Source organism: Rattus norvegicus, chromosome 19, assembly GCF_036323735.1.
Source record: "Rattus norvegicus strain BN/NHsdMcwi chromosome 19, GRCr8, whole genome shotgun sequence".
NCBI classification, from domain to species: Eukaryota; Metazoa; Chordata; class Mammalia; order Rodentia; family Muridae; genus Rattus; species Rattus norvegicus.
In genome coordinates, this window is record NC_086037.1 from 16,592,258 (window position 1) to 16,619,529 (window position 27,272).

Genomic DNA, 27,272 nt, shown 5'->3' on the forward strand with positions numbered 1-27,272 from the left:
CATTGATGGATTTTTGCCAAAAAGCTCAAATTACCCAAAATGCAATCCACAGACCAAAGGAAGCTCAAGAAGGATGACCAAAATATGGATGCTCTCATTCCTTCTTAAAAGGGGAAAAAATATCCATAGGAGGGGATATGGAAGCAAAGTTTAGAGCAGTGACTCAAATAATGGCCATTCAGAGCCTAACCCACATGTGGCCCATATATATACAGCCACCAAAACTAGATAAGATTGATGAAGCTAAAAAATGCATACTGAAAGGGACCAGCTATAGATCTCTCCTGAGAGACACATCCAGAGCATGTCCAATACAGAGGTCAATGCTAGCAGCAAACCACCAAACTGAGAACAGGACTCCCTTGGGGGGAATTAGAGGAAGTGTTGAAAGAGTTAAAGGAGCTTGCAACCCCATAAAAACAACAATGTCAACCAACCAGAGCTCCCAGGGACTAAACCACTACTGAAAGACTATACATGGACTGACCCAGGGCCCCAACTGCATATGTAGCAGAGAATAGCCTTGTTGGGGCACCAGTGGAAGGGGAAGCCCTTGGTCCTGCCAAGGTTTGACCCCCAGTGCAGGGGAATATGGGGGGGTGGCAGTAAGGGGGGTGTATGGGGGAAATACCGGTACGGGGGAGGGGGAGGGGAGGGGATGGGAGCTTATGGACAGGAAACTGGGAAGAGGAATAACATTTGAAATGTAAGTAAAGAAATATATCTAATAAAAAAGTTTTTAAAAGCAAGAAAAAACATAAAAAAGAAGGGAAAAATAAATCACTAAAATCTAGAGTTTAAAAAAAAAAAGAACATTTTTCCAAACTAGAACTCATGCCATGGTTTTATTCTCTTAGAATGAGATAAGTAAGAAAGAGTTTTGAAATGAGTGGTGGAAAGGTTGTTTGTTGGAATATCAAGTTAGAAGGGCTTTATTGAACATACTGAAGCAGGAAGGCAAATAGACCTTCGAGCGGGACGACTACCGCAACAACGGCAGAACAGATGACCCCACAAAGGAGCAGTGTTCACACCATGCAGGTTGTGTTGTGAGATTGCTCCTCTTGTAGGATAGGTGTCGAGGACAGGCCTTTGCTCCTATCTCACCTTTGACTTGGAAACTGTTACCGGTAACTGCAGCTCAGCTTTGGTAAGCATCGGGTGTAGCAGGATCAGATCATCAAAGCAAGCACCCTGCTCCACCATTTTACAACGTGAGCTTCAAAGAGTGATGTCCTAGTCACCCACTTAAAATTTCAATCAAATGGATAGAAATCAGGATCGGTCTTGATTCTTATGATCTAGTTTTCTTCCCTTTTTCTACGAAAATTTATTCCTAAACTTTTTAGAAATGTTTAAGATTTCAGAAAATGACTGTGCCCTTCAGATGAAGCCGATCTAGGTCCTTTTCTTCCCTGTTTTCACCACTCTATAATTTAATCAGCCTCAGTGGATGTTTCCTATGATTACTGGAGAAACATTTTAGCCAATAGGCTTAGTAATAATAATAAAAGCCTATGTCATGCATATGTTTAGAAAACGCCATGGGAGTGAACATTAAAAACATTTTTAAAATACTGTTTTTCAACAAAGATGCTATGCAATGTAAGGAATATGTATAAATTATTTCAGAAGAAAAATCAACATTTTTCACATTGTATTTTACAGAATAAATCCCTGGTCCTAAGCCTTTAGGTGTTTCTATTTTAGTTGTCTGTTGTTGTTGTTGTTGTTGTTGTTGTTGTTGTTGTTTAGAAAGTTTTAATTCAATTAAAATGTAATGATTTAGCTATAAACATAATGAAATTCAACAAAACTTCACATGATCGAACATTGGTTACAAACTCCTTATGTTGGGGATACATTTAATTTTAAAGAAAGAAAGAACAGCAGCCTATAACACTCAGAAATTATCAATTTACTGAAATTTTTGTACTTTCAGAACATTAAACTGACTGGTTTAGACGAATGTTGAGAGAACTGGGATATGAAGCGATCTGCCAGAGAGTTTGGCTTTCAGGCGTAGAACTATGTACTTGATGTAAAGAACCATTGCTTCAGTCTGCTTGCAGTCTTTACTTTTTAAAAAGCACTTAAAAATAGTGTCAACCATTCAGAGCCTGCCCCACATGTGGCGCGCATACATATATATATATATATATATATATATATATATATATATATATATGTATATGTATATGTATATGTATATGTATATGTGTATATATATATATATATATATATATATCCATCAAAACTAGATAAGATGGATGAAGCTAAAAAAAAAAATGCATGCAGAAAGGGACCAGATATAGATCTCTCCTGAGAGACACATCCAGACCATGTCCAATACAGAGGTCAATGCCAGCAGCAAACCACCAAACTGAGAACAGGACCCCCTTTTGGAAGAATTACAGGAAGGATTGAAAGAGTTGAAGGAACTTGCAATCCCATCAAAACAACAATGCCAACGAACCAGAGCTTCCAGGGACTAAACCCCTACCCAAAGACTGTACATGGACAGACCCAGGGCTCCAACTGCATATGTACCAGAGAATAGACTTGTTGGGGCATCAGGGGAAGGGTTCTGCCAAGGTTGAACCCCCAGTGCAGGAGAATATGGGGGAGGGCGGTAGTAGGGGGGATGTATAGGGGGAATACCCGTACGGGGGAGGGGAGGGGAGGGGATGGGGCTTAAGGACAGGAAACTAGGAAAGGGAATAACTTTTGAAATGTAAGTAAAGAAATATATCTAAAACTCTCGGATCCCTGGCCACAGCAGCTCACTGCTCCCAAACCCCGTGGGAGAGCTCACCACCCGGGCAGGCGGGCACTCCTGAGACTGCAGAGCGGAAGAGACCACCAACACTGCCCACCCCTGCCCACATCCCTGGCCCAAGAGGAAACTGTATAAGGCCTCTGGGTTCCTGGAGATAAGCGCACAGGAGCAGCAGGTCCCGTGCGTCTGATACACCGCCGGAACCTGAAGGGACCGACCAGATAAACAGTTCTCTGCACCCAAATCCTGTGGGTGGGTAAGCTAAACCTTCACAGAGGCAGACACACCCGGGAAACCAGAAGAGACTAGACTTTGCCCACATTACTGATTCCAGAGGAAACCACCAAACGACATCTGGAACCCTGGGGCACAGAAGCTCCCGGAAAGGGCGGTGCAGATCTTCCTGGTTGCTGCCTCAGAGAGCTCATAAGCAACACCCCACGAGCAAACTTGAGCCTCAGGACCACAGGTAAGACAAACCTTCCTGCTCCAAGCGACCTGCCTGGTGAACTCAAGACACAGGCCCACAGAACAGCTAAAGACCTGTAGATAGGAAAAACTACACGCCCGAAAGCAGAACACTCTGTTCCCATAACTGGTTGAAAGAAAACAGGAAAACAGGTCTACAGCACTCCTGACATTCAGGCCAATAAGACAGTCTAGCCACTGTCAGAAATAGCAGAACAAAGTAACACTAGAGATAATCTGATGGCCAGAGGCAAGCACAGAAACCAAGACTACATGGCATCATTGGAGCCCAGTTCTCCCACCAAAGCAAACAGGAAATATCCAAACACACCAGGAAAGCAAGATCTAGATTTAAAATCATATTTGATCATGATGCTGGAGGACTTCAAGAAAGACATGAAGAACTCCCTTAGAGAAACACAGGAAAACATAAATAAACAAGTAGAAGCCTACAGAGAGGAATCACAAAAATCCCTGAAAGAATTCCAGGAAAACACAATCAAACAGTTGAAGGAATTAAAAATGGAAATAGAAGCAATCAAGAAAGAACACATGGAAACAACCCTGGATATTGAAAACCAAGAGAAGAGACAAGGAGTCGTAGATACAAGCATCACCAACAGAATACAAGAGATGGAAGAGAGAATCTCAGGAGCAGAAGATTCCATAGAAATCATTGACTCAACTGTCAAAGATAATGTAAAGCGGAAAAAGCTACTGGTCCAAAACATACAGGAAATCCAGGACTCAATGAGAAGATCAAACCTAAGGATAATAGGTATAGAAGAGAGTGAAGACTCCCAGCTCAAAGGACCAGTAAATATCTTCAACAAAATCATAGAAGAAAACTTCCCTAACCTAAAGAAAGAGATACCCATAAGCATACAAGAAGCATACAGAACTCCAAATAGATTGGACCAGAAAAGAAACTCCTCCCATCACATAATAGTCAAAACACCAAATGCACAAAATAAAGGAAGAATATTAAAAACAGTAAGGGAAAAAGGTCAAGGAACATATAAAGGCAGACCTATCAGAATCACACCAGACTTTTCACCAGAAACTATGAAAGCCAGAAGATCCTGGACAGATGTCATGCAGACCCTAAGAGACACAAATGCCAGCCCAGGTTACTGTATCCTGCAAAACTCTCAATTAACATAGATGGAGAAATCAAGATGATCCATGACAAAACCAAATTTACACAATACCTTTCTACAAACCCAGCACTACAAAGGATAATAAATGGTAAAGCCCAACATAAGGAGGCAAGCTACCCCCTAGAAGAAGCAAGAAACTAATCATCTTGGCAACAAAACAAAGAGAAGAAAAGCACACAAACATAACCTCACATCCAAATATGAATATAACGGGAAGCAATAATCACTATTCCTAAAATCTCTCAACATCAACGGCCCCAACTCCCCAATAAAAACATAGATTAACAAACTGGATACGCAACGAGGACCCTGCATTCTGCTGCCTACAGGAAACACACATCAGAGACAAAGACAGACACTGCCTCAGAGTGAAAGGCTGGAAAACAACTTTCCAAGCAAATGGTAGGAAGAAGCAAGCTGGAGTAGCCATTCTAATATCAAATAAAATCAATTTTCAACTAAAAGTCATCAAAAAGGTTAAGGAAGGACACTTCATATTCACCAAAGGAAAAATCCACCAAGATGAGCTCTCAATCCTAAATATCTATGCCCCAAATACAAGGGCACCTACATACGTAAAAGAAACCTTACTAAAGCTCAAAACACACATTGCACCTCACACAATAATAGTAGGAGATTTCAACACCCCACTCTCATCAATGGACAGATCATGGAAACAGAAATTAAACAGAGACGTAGACAGACTAAGAGAAGTCATGAACCAAATGGACTTAACAGATATTTATAGAACATTCTATCCTAAAACAAGAGGATGTATATTCTTCTCAGCTCCTCATGGTACTTTCTCCAAAATTGACCATATAATTGGTCAAAAAACGGGCTTCAACAGGTACAGAAAGTAGAAATAATCCCATGCGTGCTATCAGACCACCACGGCCTAAAACTGGTCTTCAATAACAATAAGGGAAGAATGCCCACATATACGTGGAAATTGAACAGTGCTCTGCTCAATGATAACCTGGTCAAGGAAGAAATAAAGAAAGAAATTAAAGACTTTTTAGAATTTAATGAAAATGAAGGTACAACATACCCAAACTTATGGGACATAATGAAAGCTGTGCTAAGAGGAAAACTCATAGCGCTGAGTGCCTGCAGAAAGAAACAGGAAAGAGCATATGTCAGCAGCTTGACACCACAACTAACAGCTCTAGAACAAAAAGAAGCAAATACACCCAAGAGGAGTAGAAGGCAGGAAATAATCAAACTCAGAGCTGAAATCAACCAAGTAGAAACAAAAAGGACCATAGAAAGAATCAACAGAACCAAAAGTTGGTTCTTTGAGAAAATCAACAAGATAGATAAACCCTTAGCCAGACTATCGAGAGGACATAGAGAGTGTGTCCAAATTAACAAAATCAGAAATGAAAAGGGAGACATAACTACATATTCAGAGGAAATTCAAAAAAATCATCAGATCTTACTATAAAAGCCTATATTCAACAAAACTTGAAAATCTTCAGGAAATGGACAATTTCCTAGACAGATACCAGGTACCGAAGTTAAATCAGGAACAGATAAACCAGTTAAACAACCCCATAACTCCTAAGGAAATAGAAGCAGTCATTAAAGGTATCCCAAAAAAAAGGGCCCAGGTCCAGACGGGCTTAGTGCGGAATTCTATCATACCTAGAACGTCATACCAATACTCTCCAAACTATTCCACAAAATTGATACAGATGGAGCACTACCGAATTCCTTCTATGAAGCCACAATTACTCTTATACCTAAACCACACAAAGACCCAACAAAGAAAGAGAACTTCAGACCAATTTCCCTTATGAATGTCGACGCAAAAATACTCAATAAAATTCTGGCAAACCGACTCCAAGAGCACATCAAAACAATCATCCACCATGATCAAGTAGGCTTCATCCCAGGCATGCAGGGATGGTTTAATATACGGAAAAACATCAATGTGATCCATTATATAAACAAACTGAAAGAACAAAACCACATGATCATTTCATTAGATGCTGAAAAAGCATTTGACAAAATTCAACACCCCTTCATGATAAAAGTTCTGGAAAGAATAGAAATTCAGGGCCCATACCTAAACATAGTAAAAGCCATATACAGCAAACCAGTTGCTAACATTAAACTAAATGGAGAGAAACTTGAAGCATTCCCACTAAAATCAGGGACTAGACAAGGCTGCCCACTCTCTCCCTACTTATTCAATATAGTTCTTGAAGTTCTAGCCAGAGCAATCAGACAACAAAAGGAGGTCAAGGGGATACAGATCGGAAGAGAAGAAGTCAAAATATCACTATTTGCAGATGATATGATAGTATATTTAAGTGATCCCAAAAGTTCCACCAGAGAACTACTAAAGCTGATAAACAACTTCAGCAAAGTGGCTGGGTATAAAATTAACTCAAATAAATCAGTAGCCTTCCTCTATACAAAAGAGAAACAAGCCGAGAAAGAAATTAGGGAAACGACACCCTTCATAATAGACCCAAATAATATAAAGTACCTCGGTGTGACTTTAACCAAGCAAGTAAAAGATCTGTACAATAAGAACTTCAAGACACTGAGGAAAGAAATTGAAGAAGACCTCAGAAGATGGAAAGATCTCCGATGCTCATGGATTGGCAGGATTAATATAGTAAAAATGGCCATTTTACCAAAAGCAATCTACAGATTCAATGCAATCCCCATCAAAATACCAATCCAATTCTTCAAAGAGTTAGACAGAACAATTTGCAAATTCATCTGGAATAACAAAAAACCCAGGATAGCTAAAGCTATCCTCAACAATAAAAGGACTTCAGGGGGAATCACTATCCCTGAACTCAAGCAGTATTACAGAGCAATAGTGATAAAAAGTGCATGGTATTGGTACAGAGACAGACAGATAGACAAATGGAATAGAATTGAAGACCCAGAAATGAACCCACAACCTATGGTCACTTGATTTTTGACAAAGGAGCCAAAACCATCCAATGGAAAAAAGATAGCATTTTCAGCAAATGGTGCTGGTTCAACTGGAGGTCAACATGTAGAAGAATGCAGATCGATCCATCCTTATCACCCTGTAGAAGCGTAAGTCCAAGTGGATCAAGGACCTCCACATCAAACCAGACACACTCAAACTAATAGAAGAAAAACTAGGGAAGCATCTGGAACACATACGCACTGGAAAAAATTTCCTGAACAAAACACCAATGGCTTATGCTCTAAGATCAAGAATCGACAAATGGGATCTCATAAAACTGCAAAGCTTCTGTAAGGCGAAGGACACTGTGGTTAGGACAAAACGGCAACCAACAGCATGGGAAAAGATCTTTACCAATCCTACAACAGATAGAGGCCTTATATCCAAAATATACAAAGAACTCAAGAAGTTAGACCGCAGGGAAACAAATAACCCTATTAAAAAATGGGGTTCAGAGCTAAACAAAGAATTCACAGCTGAAGAATGCCGAATGGCTGAGAAACACCTAAAGAAATGTTCAACATCTTTAGTCATAAGGGAAATGCAAATCAAAACAACCCTGAGATTTCACCTCACACCAGTGAGAATGGCTAAGATCAAAAACTCAGGTGACAGCAGAAGCTGGCGAGGATGTGGAGAAAGAGGGACACTCCTCCATTGTTGGTGGGATTGCAGACTGGTAAAACCATTCTGGAAATCAGTCTGGAGGTTCCTCAGAAAATTGGACATTGAACTGCCTGAGGATCCAGCTATACCTCTCTTGGGCATATACCCAAAAGATGCCTCAACATATAAAAGAGACACGTGCTCCAGTATGTTCATCGCAGCCTTATTTATAATAGCCAGAAAATGGAAAGAACCCAGATGCCCTTCAACAGAGGAATGGATATAGAAAATGTGGTACATCTACACAATGGAATATTACTCAGCTATCAAAAACAAGGAGTTTATGAAATTCGTAGGCAAATGGTTGGAACTGGAAAATATCATCCTGAGTGAGCTAACCCAATCACAGAAAGACATACATGGTATGCACTCATTGATAAGTGGCTTTTAGCCCAAATGCTTGAATTACCCTAGATCCCTAGAACAAACGAAACTCAAGACGGATGATCAAAATGTGAATGCTTCACTCCTTCTTTAAATGAGGAAAAAGAATACCCTTGGCAGGGAAGGGAGAGGCAAAGATTAAAACAGAGACTGAAGGAACACCCATTCAGAGCCTGCCCCACATGTGGCCCATACATATACAGCCATCCAATTAGACAAGATGGATGAAGCAAAGAAGTGCAGACCGACAGGAGCCGGATGTAGATCGCTCCTGAGAGACACAGCCAGAATACAGCAAATACAGAGGCAAATGCCAGCAGCAAACCACTGAACTGAGATTAGGACCCCTGTTGAAGGAATCAGAGAAAGAACTGGAAGAGCTTGAAGGGGGTCTCGAGACCCCATATGTACAACAATGCCAAGCAACCAGAGCTTCCAGGGACTAAGCCACTACCTAAAGACTATACATGGACTGACACTGGACTCTGACCCCATAGGTAGCAATGAATATCCTAGTAAGAGCACCAGTGGAAGGGGAAGCCCTGGGTCCTGCTAAGTCTGAACCCCCAGTGAACTAGTCTATGGGGGGAGGGCGGCAATGGGGGGAGGGTTGGGAGGGGAACACCCATAAGGAAGGGGAGGGGGGAGGGGGATGTTTGCCCGGAAACCGGGAAAGGGAATAACACTCGAAATGTATATAAGAAATACTCAAGTTAATAAAAAAAAAAAAAGATCTGTACAATAAGAACTTCAAGCCTCTGAAGAAAGAAATTGAAGAAGACCTCAGAAGATGGAAAGATCTCCGATGCTCATGGATTGGCAGGATTAATATAGCAAAAATGGCCATTTTACCAAAAGCGATCTACAGATTCAATGCAATCCCCATCAAAATACCAATCCAATTCTTCAAAGAGTTATACAGAACAATTTGCAAATTCATCTGGAATAACAAAAAACCCAGGATAGCTAAAACTATTCTCAACAATAAAAGGACTTCAGGGGGAATCACCTCCCTGAACTCAAGCAGTATTACAGAGCAATAGTGATAAAAACTGCATGGTATTGGTACAGAGACAGACAGATAGACGAATGGAATAGAATTGAAGACCCAGAAATGAACCCACACACCTATGGGCACTTGATTTTTGACAAAGGAGCCAAAACCATCCAAAGGAAAAGATAGCATTTTCAGCAAATGGTGCTGGTTCAACTGGAGGTCAACATGTAGAAGAATGCAGATCGACCCATGCTTATCACCCTGTACAAAGATTAAGTCCAAGTGGATCAAGGACCTCCACATCAAACCAGATGCACTCAAACTAGTAGAATAAAAAGTGGGGAAGCATCTGGAACACATGGGCACTGGAAAAATTTTCCTGAACAAAACACCAATGGCTTATGCTCTACGATCAAGAATCGACAAATGGGATCTCATAAAACTGCAAAGCTTCTGTAAGGCAAAGGACACTGTGGTTAGGACAAAACAGCAACCAACAGATTGGGAAAAGATCTTTAACAATCCTACAACAGATAGAGGCCTTATATACAAAATATACAAAGAACTCAAGAAGTTAGACCGCAGGGAGACAAATAACCCTATTAAAAAATGGGGTTCAGAGCTAAACAAAGAATTCACAGCTGAGGAATGCCGAATGGCTGAGAAACACCTAAAGAAATGGTCAACATCTTTAGTCATAAGGAAATGCAAATCAAAACAACCCTGAGATTTCACCTCACACCAGTGAGAATGGCTAAGATCAAAAACTCAGGTGACAGCAGATGCTGGCGAGGATGCTGAGAAAGAGAAACACTCCTCCATTGTTGGTGGGATTGCAAACTGGTACAACCATTCTGGAAATCAGTCTGGAGGATCCTCAGAAAATTGGACATTGAACTGCCTGAGGATCCAGCTATACCTCTCTTGGGCATATACCCAAAAGATGCCCCAACATATAAAAAAGACACGTGCTCCACTATGTTCATTGCAGCCTTACTTATAATAGCCAGAAGCTGGAAAGAACCCAGATGCCCTTCAACAGAGGAATGGATACAGAAAATGTGGTACATCTACACAATGGAATATTACTCAGCTATCAAAAACAATGACTTCATGAAATTCGTAGGCAAATGGTTGGAACTGGAAAATATCATCCTGAGTGAGCTAACCCAATCACAGAAAGACATACATGGTATGCACTCATTGATAAGTGGCTATTAGCCCAAATGCTTGAATTACCCTAGATACCTAGAACAAATGAAACTCAAGACGGATGATCAAAACGTGAATGCTTCACTCCTTCTTTAAAAGGGGAACAAGAATACCCTTGACAGGGAAGAGAGAGGCAAAGATTAAAACAGAGACTGAAGGAACACCCATTCAGAGCCTGCCCCACATGTGGCCCATACATATACAGCCACCCAATTAGACAAGATGGATGAAGCAAAGAAGTGCAGACCGACAGGAGCTGGATGTAGATCGCTCCTGAGAGACACAGCCAGAATACAGCAAATACAGAGGCGAATACCAGCAGCAAACCACTGAACTGAGAATAGAACCCCCGTTGAAGGAATCAGAGAAAGAACTGGAAGAGCTTGAAGGGGCTCAAGACCCCATATGTACAACAATGCCAAGCAACCAGAGCTTCCAGGGACTAAGCCACTAACTAAAGACTATACATGGACTGACCCTGGACTCTGACCTCATAGGTAGCAATGAATATCCTAGTAAGAGCACCAGTGGAAGGGGAAGCCCTGGGTCCTGCTAAGACTGAACCCCCAGCGAACTAGACTGGTGGGGGGACGGTGGCAATGGGGGGAGGGTTTGGAGGGGAACACCCATAAGGAAGGGGAGGGGGGAGGGTGATGTTCGCCCGGATACCGGGAAAGGGAATAACACTCGAAATGTATATAAGAAATACTCAAGTTAATAAAAAAAATTAAAAAAGGAAATAATCACTTCAAAAAATAAAAAAGACACGTGCTCCACTACGTTCATAGCAGCTTTATTTATAATACCCAGAAGCTGGAAAGAACCCAGATGCCCTTCAGCAGAGGAATGGATACAGAAAATGTGGTACATCTACACAATGGAATATTACTCAGCTCTCAAAAACAATGCCTTTATGAAATTCATAGGCAAATGGTTGGAACTGGAAAATATCATCCTGAGTGAGGTAACCCAATCACAGAAAAACACACATGGTATGCACTCATTGATAAGTGGCTATTAGCCCAAATGCTTGAATTACCCTAGATGCACAGAACACATGAAACTCAAGAGGGATGACCAAAATGTGAATGCTTCACTCCTTTTTTTTTTATTAACTTGAGTATTCCTTATATACACTTCGAGTGTTATTCCCTTTCCCTGTTTCCGGGCAAACATCCCCCTAATCCCTCCCCCTCCCCTTCTTTATGGGTGTTCTCCTCCCCATCCTCCCCCCATTGCCGCCCTCCCCCCAACAATCTAGTTCACTGGGGGTTCAGTCTTAGCAGGACCCAGGGCTTCCCCTTCCACTGGTGCTCTTACTAGGATATTCATTGCTACCTATGAGGTCAGAGTCCAGGGTCAGTCCATGTATAGTCTTTAGGTAGTGGCTTAGTCCCTGGAAGCTCTGGTTGCTTGGCATTGTTGTACATATGGGGTCTCGAGACCCCCTTCAAGCTCTTCCAGTTCTTTCTCTGATTCCTTCAACAGGGATCCCGTTCTCAGTTCAGTGGTTTGCTGTTGGCATTCGCCCATGTATTTGCTGTATTCTGGGTGTGTCTCTCAGGAGCGATCTACATCCGGCTCCTGTCGGCCTGCACTTCTTTGCTTCATCCATCTTATCTAATTGGATGGCTGTATATGTATGGGCCACATGTGGGGCAGGCTCTGAATGGGTGTTCCTTCAGTCTCTGTTTTAATCTTTGCCTCTCTATTCCCTTCCAAGGGTATTCTTGTTCCCCTTTTAAAGAAGGAGTGAAGCATTCACATTTTGATCATCCGTCTTGAGTTTCATGTGTTCTAAGCATCTAGGGTAATTCAAGCATTTGGGCTAATAGCCACTTATTAATGAGTGCATACCATGTGTGTTTTTCTGTGATTGGGTTACCTCACTCAGGATGATATTTTCCAGTTCCAACCATTTGCCTACGAATTTCATGAAGTCATTGTTTTTGATAGCTGATTAATATTCCATTGTGTAGATGTACCACATTTTCTGTATCCATTCCTCTGTTGAAGGGCATCTGGTAAGTAAAAGATTTGTACAATAAGAACTTCTAGACTCTGAAGAAAGAAATTGAAGAAGACCTCAGAAGATGGAAAGATCTCCCATGCTCATGGATTGGCAGGATTAATATAGTAAAAATGCCCGTTTTACCAAAAGCGATCTACAGATTCAATGCATTCCCCATCAAAATACCAATCCAATTCTTCAAAGAGTTAGAACAATTTGCAAAATCATCTGGAATAACAAAAAACCCAGGATAGCTAAAACTATCCTCAACAATAAAAGGACTTCAGGGGGAATCACTATCCCTGAACTCAAGCAGTATTACAGAGCAATAGTGATACAAACTGCATGGTATTGGTACAGAGACAGACAGATAGACCAATGGAATAGAATTGAAGACCCAGAAATGAACCCACACACCTATGGGCACTTGATTTTTGACAAAGGAGCCAAAACCATCCAAAGGAAAAAAGATAGCATTTTCAGCAAATGGTGCTGGTTCAACTGGAGGTCAACATGTAGAAGAATGCAGATCGATCCATGCTTATCACCCTGTACAAAGCTTAAGTCCAAGTGGGTCAAGTACCTCCACATCAAACCAGATACACTCAAATTAATAGAAGAAAAACTAGGGAAGCATCTGGAACACATGGGCACTGGAAAAATTTTCCTGAACAAAACACCAGTGGCTTATGCTCTAAGATCAAGAATCGACAAATGGGATCTCATAAAACTGCAAAGCTTCTGTAAGGCAAAGGACACTGTGGTTAGGACAAAACGGCAACCAACAGATTGGGAAAAGATCTTTACCAATCCTACAACAGATAGAGGCCTTATATACAAAATATACAAAGAACCCAAGAATTTAGACCGCAGGGAGACAAATAACCCTATTAAAAAATGGGGTTCAGAGCTAAACAAAGAATTCACAGCTGAGGAATGCCGAATGGCTGAGAAACACCTAAAGAAATGTTCAACATCTTTAGTCATAAGGGAAATGCAAATCAAAACAACCCTGAGATTTCACCTCACACCAGTGAGAATGGCTGAGATCAAAAACTCAGGTGACAGCAGATGCTGGCGAGGATGCGGAGAAAGAGGAACACTCCTCCATTGTTGGTGGGATTGCAAACTGGTACAACCATTCTGGAAATCAGTCTGGAGGTTCCTCAGAAAATTGGACATTGAACTGCCTGAGGATCCAGCTATACCTTTCTTGGGCATATATCCAAAAGATGCCCCAACATATAAAAAAGACACATGCTCCACTATGTTCATTGCAGCCTTATTTATAATAGCCAGAAGCTGGAAAGAACCCAGATGTGCTTCACTCCTTCTTTAAAAGGGGAACAAGAAAACCCTTGGCAGGGAATAGGGAGGCAAAGTTTAGAACAGAGGCAGAAGGAACACCCATTCAGAGCCTGCCCCACATGTGGCCCACACATATACAGCCACCCAATTAGATAAGATAGATGAAGCAAAGAAGTGCAGACCTACAGGAACCGGATGTAGATCTCTCCTGAGAAACACACCCAGAATACAGCAAATACATGGGCGAATGCCAACAGCAAACCACTGAACTGAGAACGGGATCCCTGTTGAAGGAATCAGAGAAAGAACTGGAAGAGCTTGAAGGGGGTCTCGAGACCCCATATGAACAACAATGCCAAGCAACCAGAGCTTCCAGGGACTAAGCCACTACCCACAGACTATACATGGACTGACCCTGGACTCCAACCTCATAGGTAGCAATGAATAGCCTAGTAAGGGCATCAGTGGAAGGGGAAGCCCTTGGTCCTGCCAAGACTGAACTCCCAGTGAACGTGATTGTTGGGGGGAGGGCGGTAATGGGGGGAGGATGGGGAGGGGAACACCAATATAGAAGGGGAGGGGAGGGGTTAGGGGGATGTTGGCCTGGAAACCAGGAAAGGGAATAACAACTGAAATGTAAATAAGAAATACTCAAGTTAATAAAGATAACAAAAAAATAAATAAATAATGATGGAGGAAAAAAATAAAATAAAGTGTCGTGGATAGCTTGTTTTTAAGACATTTTATATACTTCAAAAATAATAACTTGAAAGAATTATTGCTGAAAACTCCTTTTCAAGCCTATGAATTTATCTTCATAATTTCCTACAGCATTCTATATTCACACCTTAAAGATCCAACTTCTCAGGTTTAAAGTAACAAAAAGTAGTTCCCACTAGATCTCCCCCAAATCTCTTTTATCTTTTGGCATGGTTTTTTAGATGACATCATAAACAAGTGACTTTGCTCAATACCATCTCTTTGGTTTATATAATGAAAATCACTACTGCTCCCAGCATTTGTCCAGGGAAACTCACCAAGTTCCTTCAGAAGTCCCAAATGGGAGGTCGCATTATGCAAAGACAAGCCAATCTGGGAATGGAAGGGTTCCGACATCCTGTTTTCAAAACATAATTATTATAACTTGAGTCATTCAGTGCCCCCTGTTAGGTAGTGCAAGCCCCCCATACCTCAAATTACAGGATTAAATGCTAATCTCATGTACTCCTGACAAAGGGACTAGAGCTGTGGCACCCTCAGTGTCCTACACAGTAAGCGTTATTAAAAGAATAATCTTAACCTTCTAAGTGTGGTAAACATCAGGAACATCTGTCTGAGCAAACCTCACCTAACGGAAGTCAGGAAAATAATCACCATGTCTATTTTTTATTGTTTCATAAGAGATTTTTAAATCGTGCTTTCCTAATGTCTCTTGTAAAGATTAAAACAGGTCTGTCTGTAGGATCTAAAGCCAAGGACCATGTAGACAATTTAGAGAATATAAATAACCAAAAGAAAAGGAACATCTCCTCTAATGCCATCATCTAATATTTTGCTAACTTATAATTTCTCATAGACTAGGTATCATTTAAGCCTTCTGTATGTCCTATCTGATTTAATTTGCCCAATAACCAATTACTACTATTAATTTACAAATTTTATACATGAAGGAACTAGAATGCCTGGGGGTTATTAGGTCAGATTATCACAACTAGAAATAGGTGGAGCCTCGATTTGAGGTCAGGCAGTGGGCTTAAGGAATTATAACACACTATCTATTCTAGCTTCATTTGACATGATAAGCTAGAGAGTATATTCCATACAGTGTTTATGTGTATAAAGTTGTTTTCTAGTAGTTTTTACACTGGATATTCTTATGGATATCTTCATTAGCACACATAGATGCTTGCTGTTCTATTGGACTATTATTTAATGTCGTACTATATGGATTGAATAGACTAATGGTGTATCAGTCTTCTGATAGATATTTAGGGAGCTCACACTGTTCTGCCATTTTTAAAAGGCTCAGAAACCTTTGGGCATTCTCAATTCTACCCCTGTTCAATTTCCTGTTTGGTATAAATGCCTAGGGATGGGACTATTGTCCAGATGTTATATAAATATTACAGAGGTGTTAGCATTTAAAATATTTCCCTAAGAGAAAAAAAACAACAGCATGTATGGGGAAAGAGACTATGACAGTCCTGGTCAGAGCTTGCTATCAGATATGGCGTGGGCACTAAATAAAGAGTAAATAAGTTACGAGATTAACTTATGTCATAAATCACCTTGTCTTTCTTCTATGAGTATGACATATTCAAGGATTTGTCAAAGATCGGGGTAATTCCACTGAAATTTTAGAATTCATTTATATCCTAACAAACTTGAGAGGTATGTGCGTGTATCAGACAGTTTACTCTCTAACATGTAGAACATGACTAAGTATGTTTTAATCTTCAAACTGGAAAACATGATATCTTAGCAACAATCGTCTACTAATGAAAAATGGTCACCGAAATCATCTGGTTTAGCAAACAAAAGAAGGAAAAGCATTAAGTCCTAATTCAGAGCTGTTTCAACCCAGTGAGATGCATGCCAATAATCCTAGCACTTTGAGGGAGATGAATCAAAGTGGGAGAATGAAGTGGGAGGCACGTCATTATGGTTCTCTTATTGAACTTGTCAGAGGACCCAGGCTTGGACTGTCACATACAGCGTAAGCTCTTCGGTGAGGACAAAGCAGAGGTCAGCGTTTAGGTTCACTTGCCTGGATTCCAAGAGTGCCTGGACGGAAAGACAGATGCCATGCTTTCCAATGCACTGGCTATGACTGACAGCACTAATAGGTAGGTCAGTGCAGCTTCGTCATGGTTGGAAAGTAACATTTAGAATGTATCCACATCCACCATTGCCATGGTTGGACCAGGACGGTTTGTGAACGATAATCTTTAACTTAAAATTTGAAAGTCACATTCTTAAACTGAAGTGTGAAAATGTGGAAACAGCCCACTCTGTTCTTTGCATGACAAAAAATGGGGAACTGTAGATGAATTAAAACATCGCGTGTTTACAAAATTCTTTTATATTTCTTATTTTTTAGGCATTTTTCTTTTCTTTAGTAAATATTTTTATAATCTACCTGAAAATGATGTATGTCACCTTAACCATAAGTGCTTTCTGTCTAAGTCATCTTGAAAGGAAATATAGGAGAGAGAGAAAAAAACTCCCCTGTAAGCCTCTCTGTGATCTGGACAGAAGCGCCCCCAAAATCTAGTCTGAAAAGCTGTTAGCAATTCTCTACCTGTCCACCTGACTGATTCCATTCTTTCCCTTCTGCTTTCTACAGCATCTCTGCTAAGCTTTCTCTGCATGACAGGACGAGCCAGATTTCAATAAAAAAATTCAACCTGATGTCTTCTTTAAAAAAAAAATTCTACCTAAATACTGGTTTTCAAAAAACCTGAATCACCATGTCCCAAAGTACTTACTTGTCTGCCTGTCTGTCTGTCTGTCTGCATTCCCATCATACAGCAGCATTAACAAAATGAAGCCAACTGCCGAGGTAGGAACAACTTACTAACATAGAATAACTATAAATAAAGACAAGGCAGCCCGAGCAGATTGAAGTTCAGGCTTTATGTGCCCCAGGCTATCATTGGAGTACATGGACCAGGTCTTAATTTCGAACAGTGTTGATCTTCCTCATTAAACAGGATGTGTTTTCATTTAAAAATGGGACCTAGGAGGGTATTAGGAGACCTTTATCTTCTACCCATTGCAGAAGAAACAATTCCCCGAGAAACAGTTAACCCTACTGAGAAAGACACCGTAATGAAAGACATTATTCTTGTTCAGATTTATCACAAATGAGTGCTCATTTGTCCCTAAATCGATGTCAATGTTCCTTGGATTACAGGCTTCCTAAAATTAAATAAGAATTATTTTTCAATGAATTTGGTTAACTTTTCTCATTATTAAAAGCTTGCTGGATAGACTAAACTGTTTAACTGCTTTATTTTTTTTATTAAAATTGGTATGCTTTTTATTTTAGAGAACCAAAGAGCTGAAAGTTTCCCTTTTAATAAACCTGTTTGGAAAGAGATTTCTATATAAAGATGTTTAACATGTCATTGGATAAAGGTGTGGAAGTCAGAGGTGAACTACACTGCCATCTACTTCTGCAGATGATAGCATTCAGAACAAGAGAAAGTTGTGGGAGAGAATGGAAAACTTGCTACAATACTAGGCTAAATGCTGCATGAACCTGAGCTGCTATTTGCATATTTAAATGATTCTCTATTTGCATAGTTAAATGAACAAAACGGCCGCTCATTTGCTAAGATTATCACGGTTGAGTTTTTTTTTTTTATTTAGCGAATACTTTATTAATTTTTGTAATCAAACCCACATAGATAAGACCTTACATATTTAATACAGTGTGTTACCCCTGTACAAATGGAAAAAACTTAAGTTCAACATTTCTAGACCAATATGGCTGTTAATTTCTGTACAGTGCCAACTCAACACAGTAAACGGGGATACTTTTTTCCAAAGTTGACAGCACAGCTAAAGTTTCAAAAAATTCAAATTATATATCTGTATATATATATTTATATTTATATAAAAAGACCAATAATAGCAGTGTGTTGTGCATCAACAGCAGCAACAGCTTTTCCAGGTTCTGCAGTCATCTGAACAAAACTGTAGAGACATCCAGCACACTCCATTAAAAAAAAAAAAAAGTAAAAAAACAAAACCCGAGAAAACAGCACAGTTCTGTTACTCTTGTGGTACCTGGCACCATTTTTTTTTAAATTAGCTTCTCAATCATCATCTGGAAAGAAAACATTCTGAGCAACATCATTAAAAACAGCTCTGATAAAGCACGGTCACTACTACGTATCATAAAGCAGGTACAAGCTATTTTACATCCACAGAGGTATGATACAGTACTGTCCTACATCTATAATACTAGAGGATACAATTTAAAAGGCATTATTTGAGACTTGATTCTACTTTTCCAGCAGAGGGCCCAAAGGATGGTGTGACACAGCTTTGTAAAGAAACATACTCTAGACAGGATTTCCTTTCACTAGTGGCACAGTTCTAAGGATTCATTCTCTCCATGAATGTCAGCTAAAACCGTTATTAAAAAAAATGAAATATCCGTAGAACAAAACCGTATAACCACCGGATTCACATGAAGATGACCTAGTGGAGACAAGCTGGACCTCACCTTACCAACAAGCTATCAAATCTGTTAGGTTTAAACAGTGAGACCTCCAAGGAAGGAGATGCCAAGTAGTGCTTCAAGGCTTCGGACCACAATCAAACACAGCATCATTTTCAACAGAAGCAGAAGCTCATCTGAGTATGCTCAAGGATGCTGACATCAACATTTAATCATCTGTTCACTCATCCAGGAAGAAGGGGAGATCAGTTACTACTGTACTTTATTGTGTTCAACCAAATCACCATGTTACAAAAATAGCAAGCTGCCATAATAAAAAATAAGGCTCCTCTATCCAGCACCAGATAGCATCATTTTACTTTCAAGCCTAGAAATTGCACACTTGTATATAAACCAACCGAAGATGAGGATTGAGAGTTCATCTTGGTGGATTTTTCCTTTGATGAATATGAAGTGTCCTTCCTTATCTTTTTTGATGACTTTTAGTTGAAAATTGATTTTATTTGATATTAGAATGGCTACTCCAGCTTGCTTCTTCTGACCATTTGCTTGGAAAGTTGTTTTCCAGCCTTTCACTCTGAGGTAGTGTCTGTCTTTGTCTCTGAGGTGTGTTTCCTGTAGGCAGCAGAATGCAGGGTCCTTGTTGGGTATCCAGTTTGTTAATCTATGTCTTTTTATTGGGGAGTTGAGCCCATTGATGTTGAGAGATATTAAGGAATAGTGATTATTGCTTCCTGTTATATTCATATTTGGATGTGTGGTTATGTTTGTGTGCTTTTCTTCTCTTTGTTTTGTTGCCAAGACGATTAGTTTCTTGCTTCTTCTAGGGTATAGCTTGCCTCCTTATGTTGGGCTTTACCCTTTATTATCCTTTGTAGTGCTGGATTTGTAGAAAGATATTGTGTAAATTTGGTTTTGTCATGGAATATCTTGGTTTCTCCATCTATGTTGATTGAGAGTTTTGCAGGATACAGTAACCTGGGCTGGCATTTGTGTTCTCTTAGGGTCTGTATGACGTCTGTCCAGGATCTTCTGGCCTTCATAGTTTCTGGCGAAAAGTCTGGTGTGATTCTGATAGGTCTGCCTTTATATGTTACTTGACCTTTTTCCCTTACTGCTTTTAATATTCTTTCTTTATTTTGTGCGTTTGGTGTTTTGACTATTATGTGACGGGAGGTGTTTCTTTTCTGGTCCAATCTATTTGGAGTTCTGTAGGCTTCTTGTATGCCTGTGGGTATCTCTTTTTTTAGGTTAGGGAAGTTTTCTTCTATGATTTTGTTGAAGATATTTACTGGTCCTTTGAGCTGGGAGTCTTCACTCTCTTCTATACCTATTATCCTTAGGTTTGATCTTCTCATTGAGTCCTGGATTTCCTGTATGTTTTGGACCAGTAGCTTTTTCTGCTTTACATTATCTTTGACAGTTGAGTCAATGATTTCTATGGAATCTTCTGCTCCCGAGATTCTCTCTTCCATCTCTTGTATTCTGTTGGTGAAGCTTGTATCTATAGCTCCTTGTCTCTTCTTTTGATTTTCTATGTCCAGGGTTGTTTCCATGTGTTCTTTCTTGATTGCTTCTATTTCCATTTTTAATTCCTTCAACTGTTTGATTGTGTTTTCCTGGAATTCTTTCAGGGATTTTTGTTTCTCCTCTCTATGGGCTTCTACTTGTTTATTTATGTTTTCCTGGAATTCTTTCAGGCATTTTTGCGATTCCTCTCTGTAGGCTTCTACTTGTTCTCTAAGGGAGTTCTCCACGTCTTTCTTGAAGTCCTCCAGCATCATGATCAAATACGATTTTGAAACTAGATCTTGCTTTTCTGGTGTGTTTGGATATTCCATGTTTATTTTGGTGGGAGAATTGGGCTCCGATGATGCCATGTAGTCTTGGTTTCTGTTGCTTGGGTTCCTGTGCTTGCCTCTTGCCATCAGATTATCTCTAGTGTTACTTTGTTCTGCTATTTCTGACAGTGGCTAGACTGTCCTATAAGCCTGTGTGTCAGGAGTGCTGTAGACCTGTTTTCCTGTTTTCTTTCAGCCAGTTATGGGGACAGAGTGTTCTGCTTTCGGGCGTGTAGTTTTTCCTCTCTCCAGGTCTTCAGCTGTTCCTGTGGGCCTGTGTCTTGAGTTCACCAGGCAGGTTTCTCGCAAGGGAAAAGTTGGTCCTACCCATGGTTCCAAGGCTCAAGTTTGCTCACGGGGTACTGCCCAAGTCCTCTCCGCGGCTGCAGCAACCGGGAAGATCTGCGCCGCCCTTTCCGGGAGCCTCCGTGCACCAGGGTTCCAGATGGCGTTTGGTGTTCTCCTCTGGCGTCTGGATGTGCGCAGAGTGCAGTCTCCTCTGGTCTCCCAGGCGTGTCTGCCTCTCCGAAGGTCCAGCTCTCCCTCCCACGGGACTTGGGTGCAGAGAACTGTTTATCCGGTCTGTTTCCTTCAGGTTCCGGCTGTGTCTCAGGCGCAGGGGTCCTGCCGCTCCTGGGCCCTCCCCTACGGGAACCCAGAGGCCTTATACATTAATTGCTTTATTAAGTAGTCTTCCAACAGCCATGATTTAGTTAATCTTACCTGAATCTTGAGTTAAATGGGGTAAAGATAGAAAGGAGAAATTTTTTTAAATTAATCTTTCAATATAATAACTTCTTTTTCTTATAATGTATATCTTCCCCCAATGATAAGTGAAACCAAACTCCTTGCCCTGAAGCTGTGCCTGTTTTCCATCTGTTCAAACCTGAGACTTGTAACAGATTTGATCAAAGAGATCGAGTGCACCGGTCAAGGGTCTTCTGGCGTGAGGCACAGTTTGTGACACAGAATTTGGAAGACAAGACATTCTTTATATATTGTGTCAATTTTCTTAACGTGTGTGGAATTCTCTTAACATGTTGTGTTAATGAATTGCTGTAAAATAAGCCATTGAGAGAGCATTTTAACAGAGAAACATCTACAGTGTACAAGTTGTCAAATATATGTGCTTATGGGCAGTCGGAGGTTTTATCTGAAGCCCTGGGGTAAAACACACACACACCCCTGTAAAGGTATCTGGAAGATGATATGACTCCATAAGATAACCCTGAAGAGAAGCTGACCCATCTCCAGGCACTCTGGAGAGCAGAAGCAAGATTGCAAATCCTTGCATCTCAACCACATCCTGTGGAATCACCCTCATCATCTGTGACGGAAAAACTAACCTTTAACTATTAGATTTTAAAGGGAAAAAATCATAAGTTATTCTGCTCCATAATTGCTGCAAAGGGGTTATTAAAATTCCAAACTTATATAATATTATCATAAAAACATGGCATTTTTCTCAAGAAAGACACAAATTGGATTCAGGCTTCTGCACTGTAAAACCCAGATGGTTTGCTTAGCTACTCAGACATCCTCTGGTTCAAAAGTTAATTGAACTGAAAACTAAAATCTTGATAATTGACATGCCTTGGGACTGGAGCAGAAAGATAAATTAGCCTCATGCATGGGGTGTTGATGGGTTTGAGAAACCACTGCCATTGGTCAGAGAATACGGCCAGAAAAGAAGAAAATTTCTGTCTCTCTCTCTCCCTCTCTCTGTCTCTCTCCCCCCTCTCTGTCTCTTTCTCTCCTTTTTCTGTTTCTGTCTCTATCCCTCCCTCCCTCCTTCCTTTCCTCCATCCCTCTTCCTTCCTCAGTCCCTCTCCCTCTGCCCCCTTCCTCCCTCCCTCTCTCTCTCTCTCTCTCTCTCTCTCTCTCTCTCTCTCTCTCTCTCTTCTCTAAATTAGATAATCCACAGTACCTGTACTTCCTGAGATTCATCTCCTTCTCTTTCTCCATTCTCTTACTCACGGATTCAATATCGTCCATTATTTTACCCAGTTTCACTTTTTCTAGAATTAACAAAAAAAAAAGATTTGATTGTGCATTACTATAGTTTCCAAAACAAATGTACTTTTTGATTGAATTACAACTTAAACTTACAGACCTTTTTAAAATAGGAGATGCTATATTATTCCAAAATCAATAGCACAAAGTTACCCATGAAACACATTTGATTGACTTTTCATTACTCTATGCTACTCTGACCTTTTGTAATCACTAAAATTTAGAGCTAGAAAGTAAACCGGACTTGAACAGCGTCTATCAAAAGCAGGAAAAAATGCCTACACCAACATAGCTTATGCCCATACATACAAAGGACTTCCGTGCATATCACCATTATTATCTTCATTATCATAAAGCTTGGTTTACATAGGAGGCTCTGGTGTTTTAAAAATCAATTAGCAAGTCATTAATTAACAGAAGCAAAAATCTCTTCATTTAATAGGCTCAAGACAAAAGTAATAAGTTGGTTATCCACCAACACTTTTCATTTCTCAGCTTAGATATATTAAAAGGTACAGAGGCATATGGTCCATATATCATAAAGCCTATTAATATATAAATATAGTTATAGATCTAGGTATAGGTATGGGTATATAGATATATAGATATAGATAGATAAATGATCCTCCTCTCTTCCAAGTTCCGAGATCTGCCAGCAACCTTCTGCCCACACCACACTTGCCACCAGGGTCCAAGGCTCCTCTTTGTATCGGCAATCTCCTACTCTCCCTGTGACAGTGTTTCTACCTCAGCTTTCACTGCTCTCCCCAACCCATGTTTCTCAAGTTAACTTTAACTAAAAAGACCCTTCATTGTTTTCATTGCTGTTGCTCTTGTTTTTCTTAATAAAATAACTTTACAGGCACTAGTCTGTATCATCCAGTTACCATTATTCAACCTACTTAAGACAACTGAGGGGATATTTTTTTTCCTGTGACGACTGGATGAAAAGTCTGTTTCCATCAGAATTATAGTGACGATCAACACAAAACTAAATTAGTGTAAACACAAAGAAAATGCTTCTAAATTGTGAACATGTGTTGACTACCTTCTCAAGAAAGGAACAGTCCCTGGTTTTCATGAGTCCGGGTAAGGTTTACTTGCAACAATACTAGGTCCAGAGGCCTAACCAATTTTGTTAGGACTTGGCTTTTCTCCATTACTCTGTATTTTCTGTCCTAAATTCCCAGGTCATATCCTCTGCTACCTCCAGACTCATTTTCCCCTTGCCTGTTGGAGCTTTATCATTCAATACATCACTCTGGCCATGAAAGAGTGAGTCACTGTTTATACATGAATTTCACATGTGGATTTTATATGCCTGGATGCAAATTGCAGGCATGTTTACTATGTTGTCAACAGAACTAAAGGATTCTTGGAAATCCAAAGCAATATATACATTTACTAAAGATGGTTGTTACTACAAATAAGAAACCATAGCTAAGAAGCTATGATTTTACTTCCTCAGAAGAGCTGGTGTAAGTTACTCATGTATAAAACATGGGGTGTGACCTTCACCCCCCATAAAACACTTGACATGCTCTTAATTCTTCCCCACATATAAAAAACATGAAGCAAGAGTAATCAGACAATTTGAAAGTCAGACCATTATGGAATTTTTCTGGTCTGGTAATACTAGAAATACTAGAAGGAAGATGGTTTTGAAAATCCTTTTTATTACTTCTAAATTCTTACGATAAGTTCATGTTTAAGATCTTATAACTATATCAAAAGTTTTTCACATGCGAACCCCTATTACAGCAAACGCAGTGCACCCCCTATTTATTCAGAGTTCTCGCTCTGCATGCATCTGTTTCAAGATACAGTGTGAAAGGAGTACAGAGATACAGGCTGATGACCCAGACATGTGTCAGGGAGGTCGGTGAGCCTGTCTTCTCAGTAACACAAAGTAAGGGGGGACAGTAAGTTCTGTAACAAGGACTGAAAATAAACAACAAACCAAACCTAGAAGAAAAGCCAGAGACACAGTTCTCTGTGTGACCATCTTCTGAGGGTAGCCCTCCCCTAGAAAGTCAGCCTCTGTGCACAAGGAAATAGTTTCAAATGTGAAAGCTTCAAAGATCAAGTTACTTCATGATACTAAAGTCAATATATTTTCCTACTTCATGGAAACATTTTTAAAAACATATTTTAGTTTCTCCTTTTCTAATAAATTATCAAGAATCCCAGACTTAAATCCTTCCAAATAATTTTGTAGAAATAAGTTTTAAAAGAAAGTTTTAACACGTTTGCTACAATTACATGTGTTCTAAAAGTCATTAAAATATAGACTAGAATATTTTATAAACATCATTGATCAAAACACTGTTTATAAGTTGTAACTGTGGCCACAGAAATAAGCACAAAACAGACATCTATCCTTAGAGATTTCTCTATTCTTTCCTACATATGCATCACCTAATAATGCCTTAGGAAAATCATTATCAAAGTGCATATGCCTTCATCATATATGTAAAGGAAACGATGTGTGATTTGATAACCAAAGAAACATACATTCTGACACATCTCTACACATTTACAACTACCCACACATACAATCTCAAAATTAAATTTCTCTCTCTCTCTCTCTCTCTCTCTCTCTCTCTCTCTCTCTCTCTCTCCTCCCTCTCCCTTTCTGTCTCTTCTCCCTCTCTCTTTCTGTCTCTGCCTCTCTCTCTGTCTCTCTATCTTTCTTTCTCTACACACACAGACACACACACACACACACTTCCTTTCAGACTAGTTAAAAACCTAGTATCAATCCTAAATATATTTGTCATATATAAATATTAAATCTCGCAAAGTTCATTTAAAATTGTAACTAATCCAAAAGTAAAACTACATGCCTTTATCCCCAAAGAAAAGCATAAAGACATTTACATTATATGCTTTATGATGACTATGGAGTGGTGTTTAATATGTACTACAAAAACCAACTTCTTCATGTGACTCCTCGTGTGATCTCTAATTTCTGAAATTCATTAATTTGATAATACATCATTCAAAATTCTAATTTATAATAATCCAGAGTCATAAGTTCTTGGAAGAATGACGATTGGAATTGGTTAATCAGTACTGTAGAATCTATAAACTTCGAGAGAAATTGAGTTCATATTTTTTCCTTATTTTACTCTATTAAGGAAACTGTCACACATAAAGAACATATTTGCTAAAGCTATTTGATCTGATAATTGTCATGGCATTTTTAAAAGTTGATATCTTTGGATCAAATTCAAGGTAATGTTTAGCATGTTCTCACATAGACAGATAGATACACCATTTTCAGAAGAAAATTGTCAGCCTGAGTAGACTACAAGTACTATAGCAGATTTTCTCTTTCTTATCTCACAAACTCTAATTGAATTCTAAAATTAATGCCACTGATACCTTAGATCACATTTCCAAGTCAGCCCAAAGTGAATATCAAATTTGTTCAATAAATGCATCCAAGGTACAACCTAATGTGTGTTGAGATAAGACCTTTAACAAATGACTCACAATTTCAAGTCACACATCAGTTCTCTCTCTGATCATTGCTACCTGGTAGGGAACATACAAAGGCTCTTAGTCAAATGGCTCTGACATCACAGAGTCTATAGAGGTTTCCCCGGAGGATCCCTGTGATTGAACTCTCACAGACACTTCATTCCCTCATCACGTACCACATTCCTAACCTCTTGTGTACAAATTAACTGCCAAAGGGAACTATATTCCCCAAAGAGACTATGGCTATAAAGAGTTACTCATCTTTTCTACTAGATCCTCACAATTTTGTCACTCTTAATGTTTCATCCCAATCTCCACAGATCCATATCTATCATCCTTCCTCAAACCATGACATAAACTATTATACACCAAATATCTCAAGACTTTCCCTCAGATAAGTTGGTATTTCACTATATTCTCCTTGATGTCCCTTGCCTGGTCTTTCTACCATCTATCTTAAGGACACAGCCTTCCAGAATCTCTTGTTTATTCCATGTGTTCACCCCTCACACTCTGGGGCTGTAGAAAGTCGTTCTCTTTATAGAAACTAACCAATCATTTTCCTTTCCTCTGAAAACAAAAATTAACATAGTCAATTCATTGCCACACTCTACCAAAAAAGTCTGCCAGAGTGACCCCTCTCCCAGTTACTCTAAACTCTACTACTTGTGATCCAATCCCAGCTTCAAGTGAAGAATTCATTCTGACATTTATTTTTAAATATAGATGTAACACCACCCCTCACTTGCCAATCTGCATTCATCAATGCCCAAGACCTGCCTCACCTAGGACACTTG

The 27,272-nt window shown here is 39.8% G+C and overlaps 1 protein-coding gene across 8 annotated transcripts in view; it reads right to left on the minus strand.

Annotated features, from left to right (window-relative positions):
• Nucleotides 1–27,272, minus strand: part of LOC134483165 (IQ domain-containing protein M-like) — a 249,989-nt gene that overhangs the window by 161,866 nt on the left and 60,851 nt on the right. For 7 of the 8 annotated variants that reach the window (XM_063278429.1, XM_063278428.1, XM_063278426.1 and 4 more), the window contains 2 exons: nt 22,904–22,994; nt 14,982–15,061 (listed from right to left, as the gene is read on the minus strand). In XM_063278429.1, the coding sequence (XP_063134499.1) occupies nt 14,982–15,061; nt 22,904–22,994 (171 nt within the window). The remainder of the gene's footprint in view (nt 1–14,981; nt 15,062–22,903; nt 22,995–27,272) is intronic. The other variant, XM_063278431.1, reaches the window with a different exon arrangement.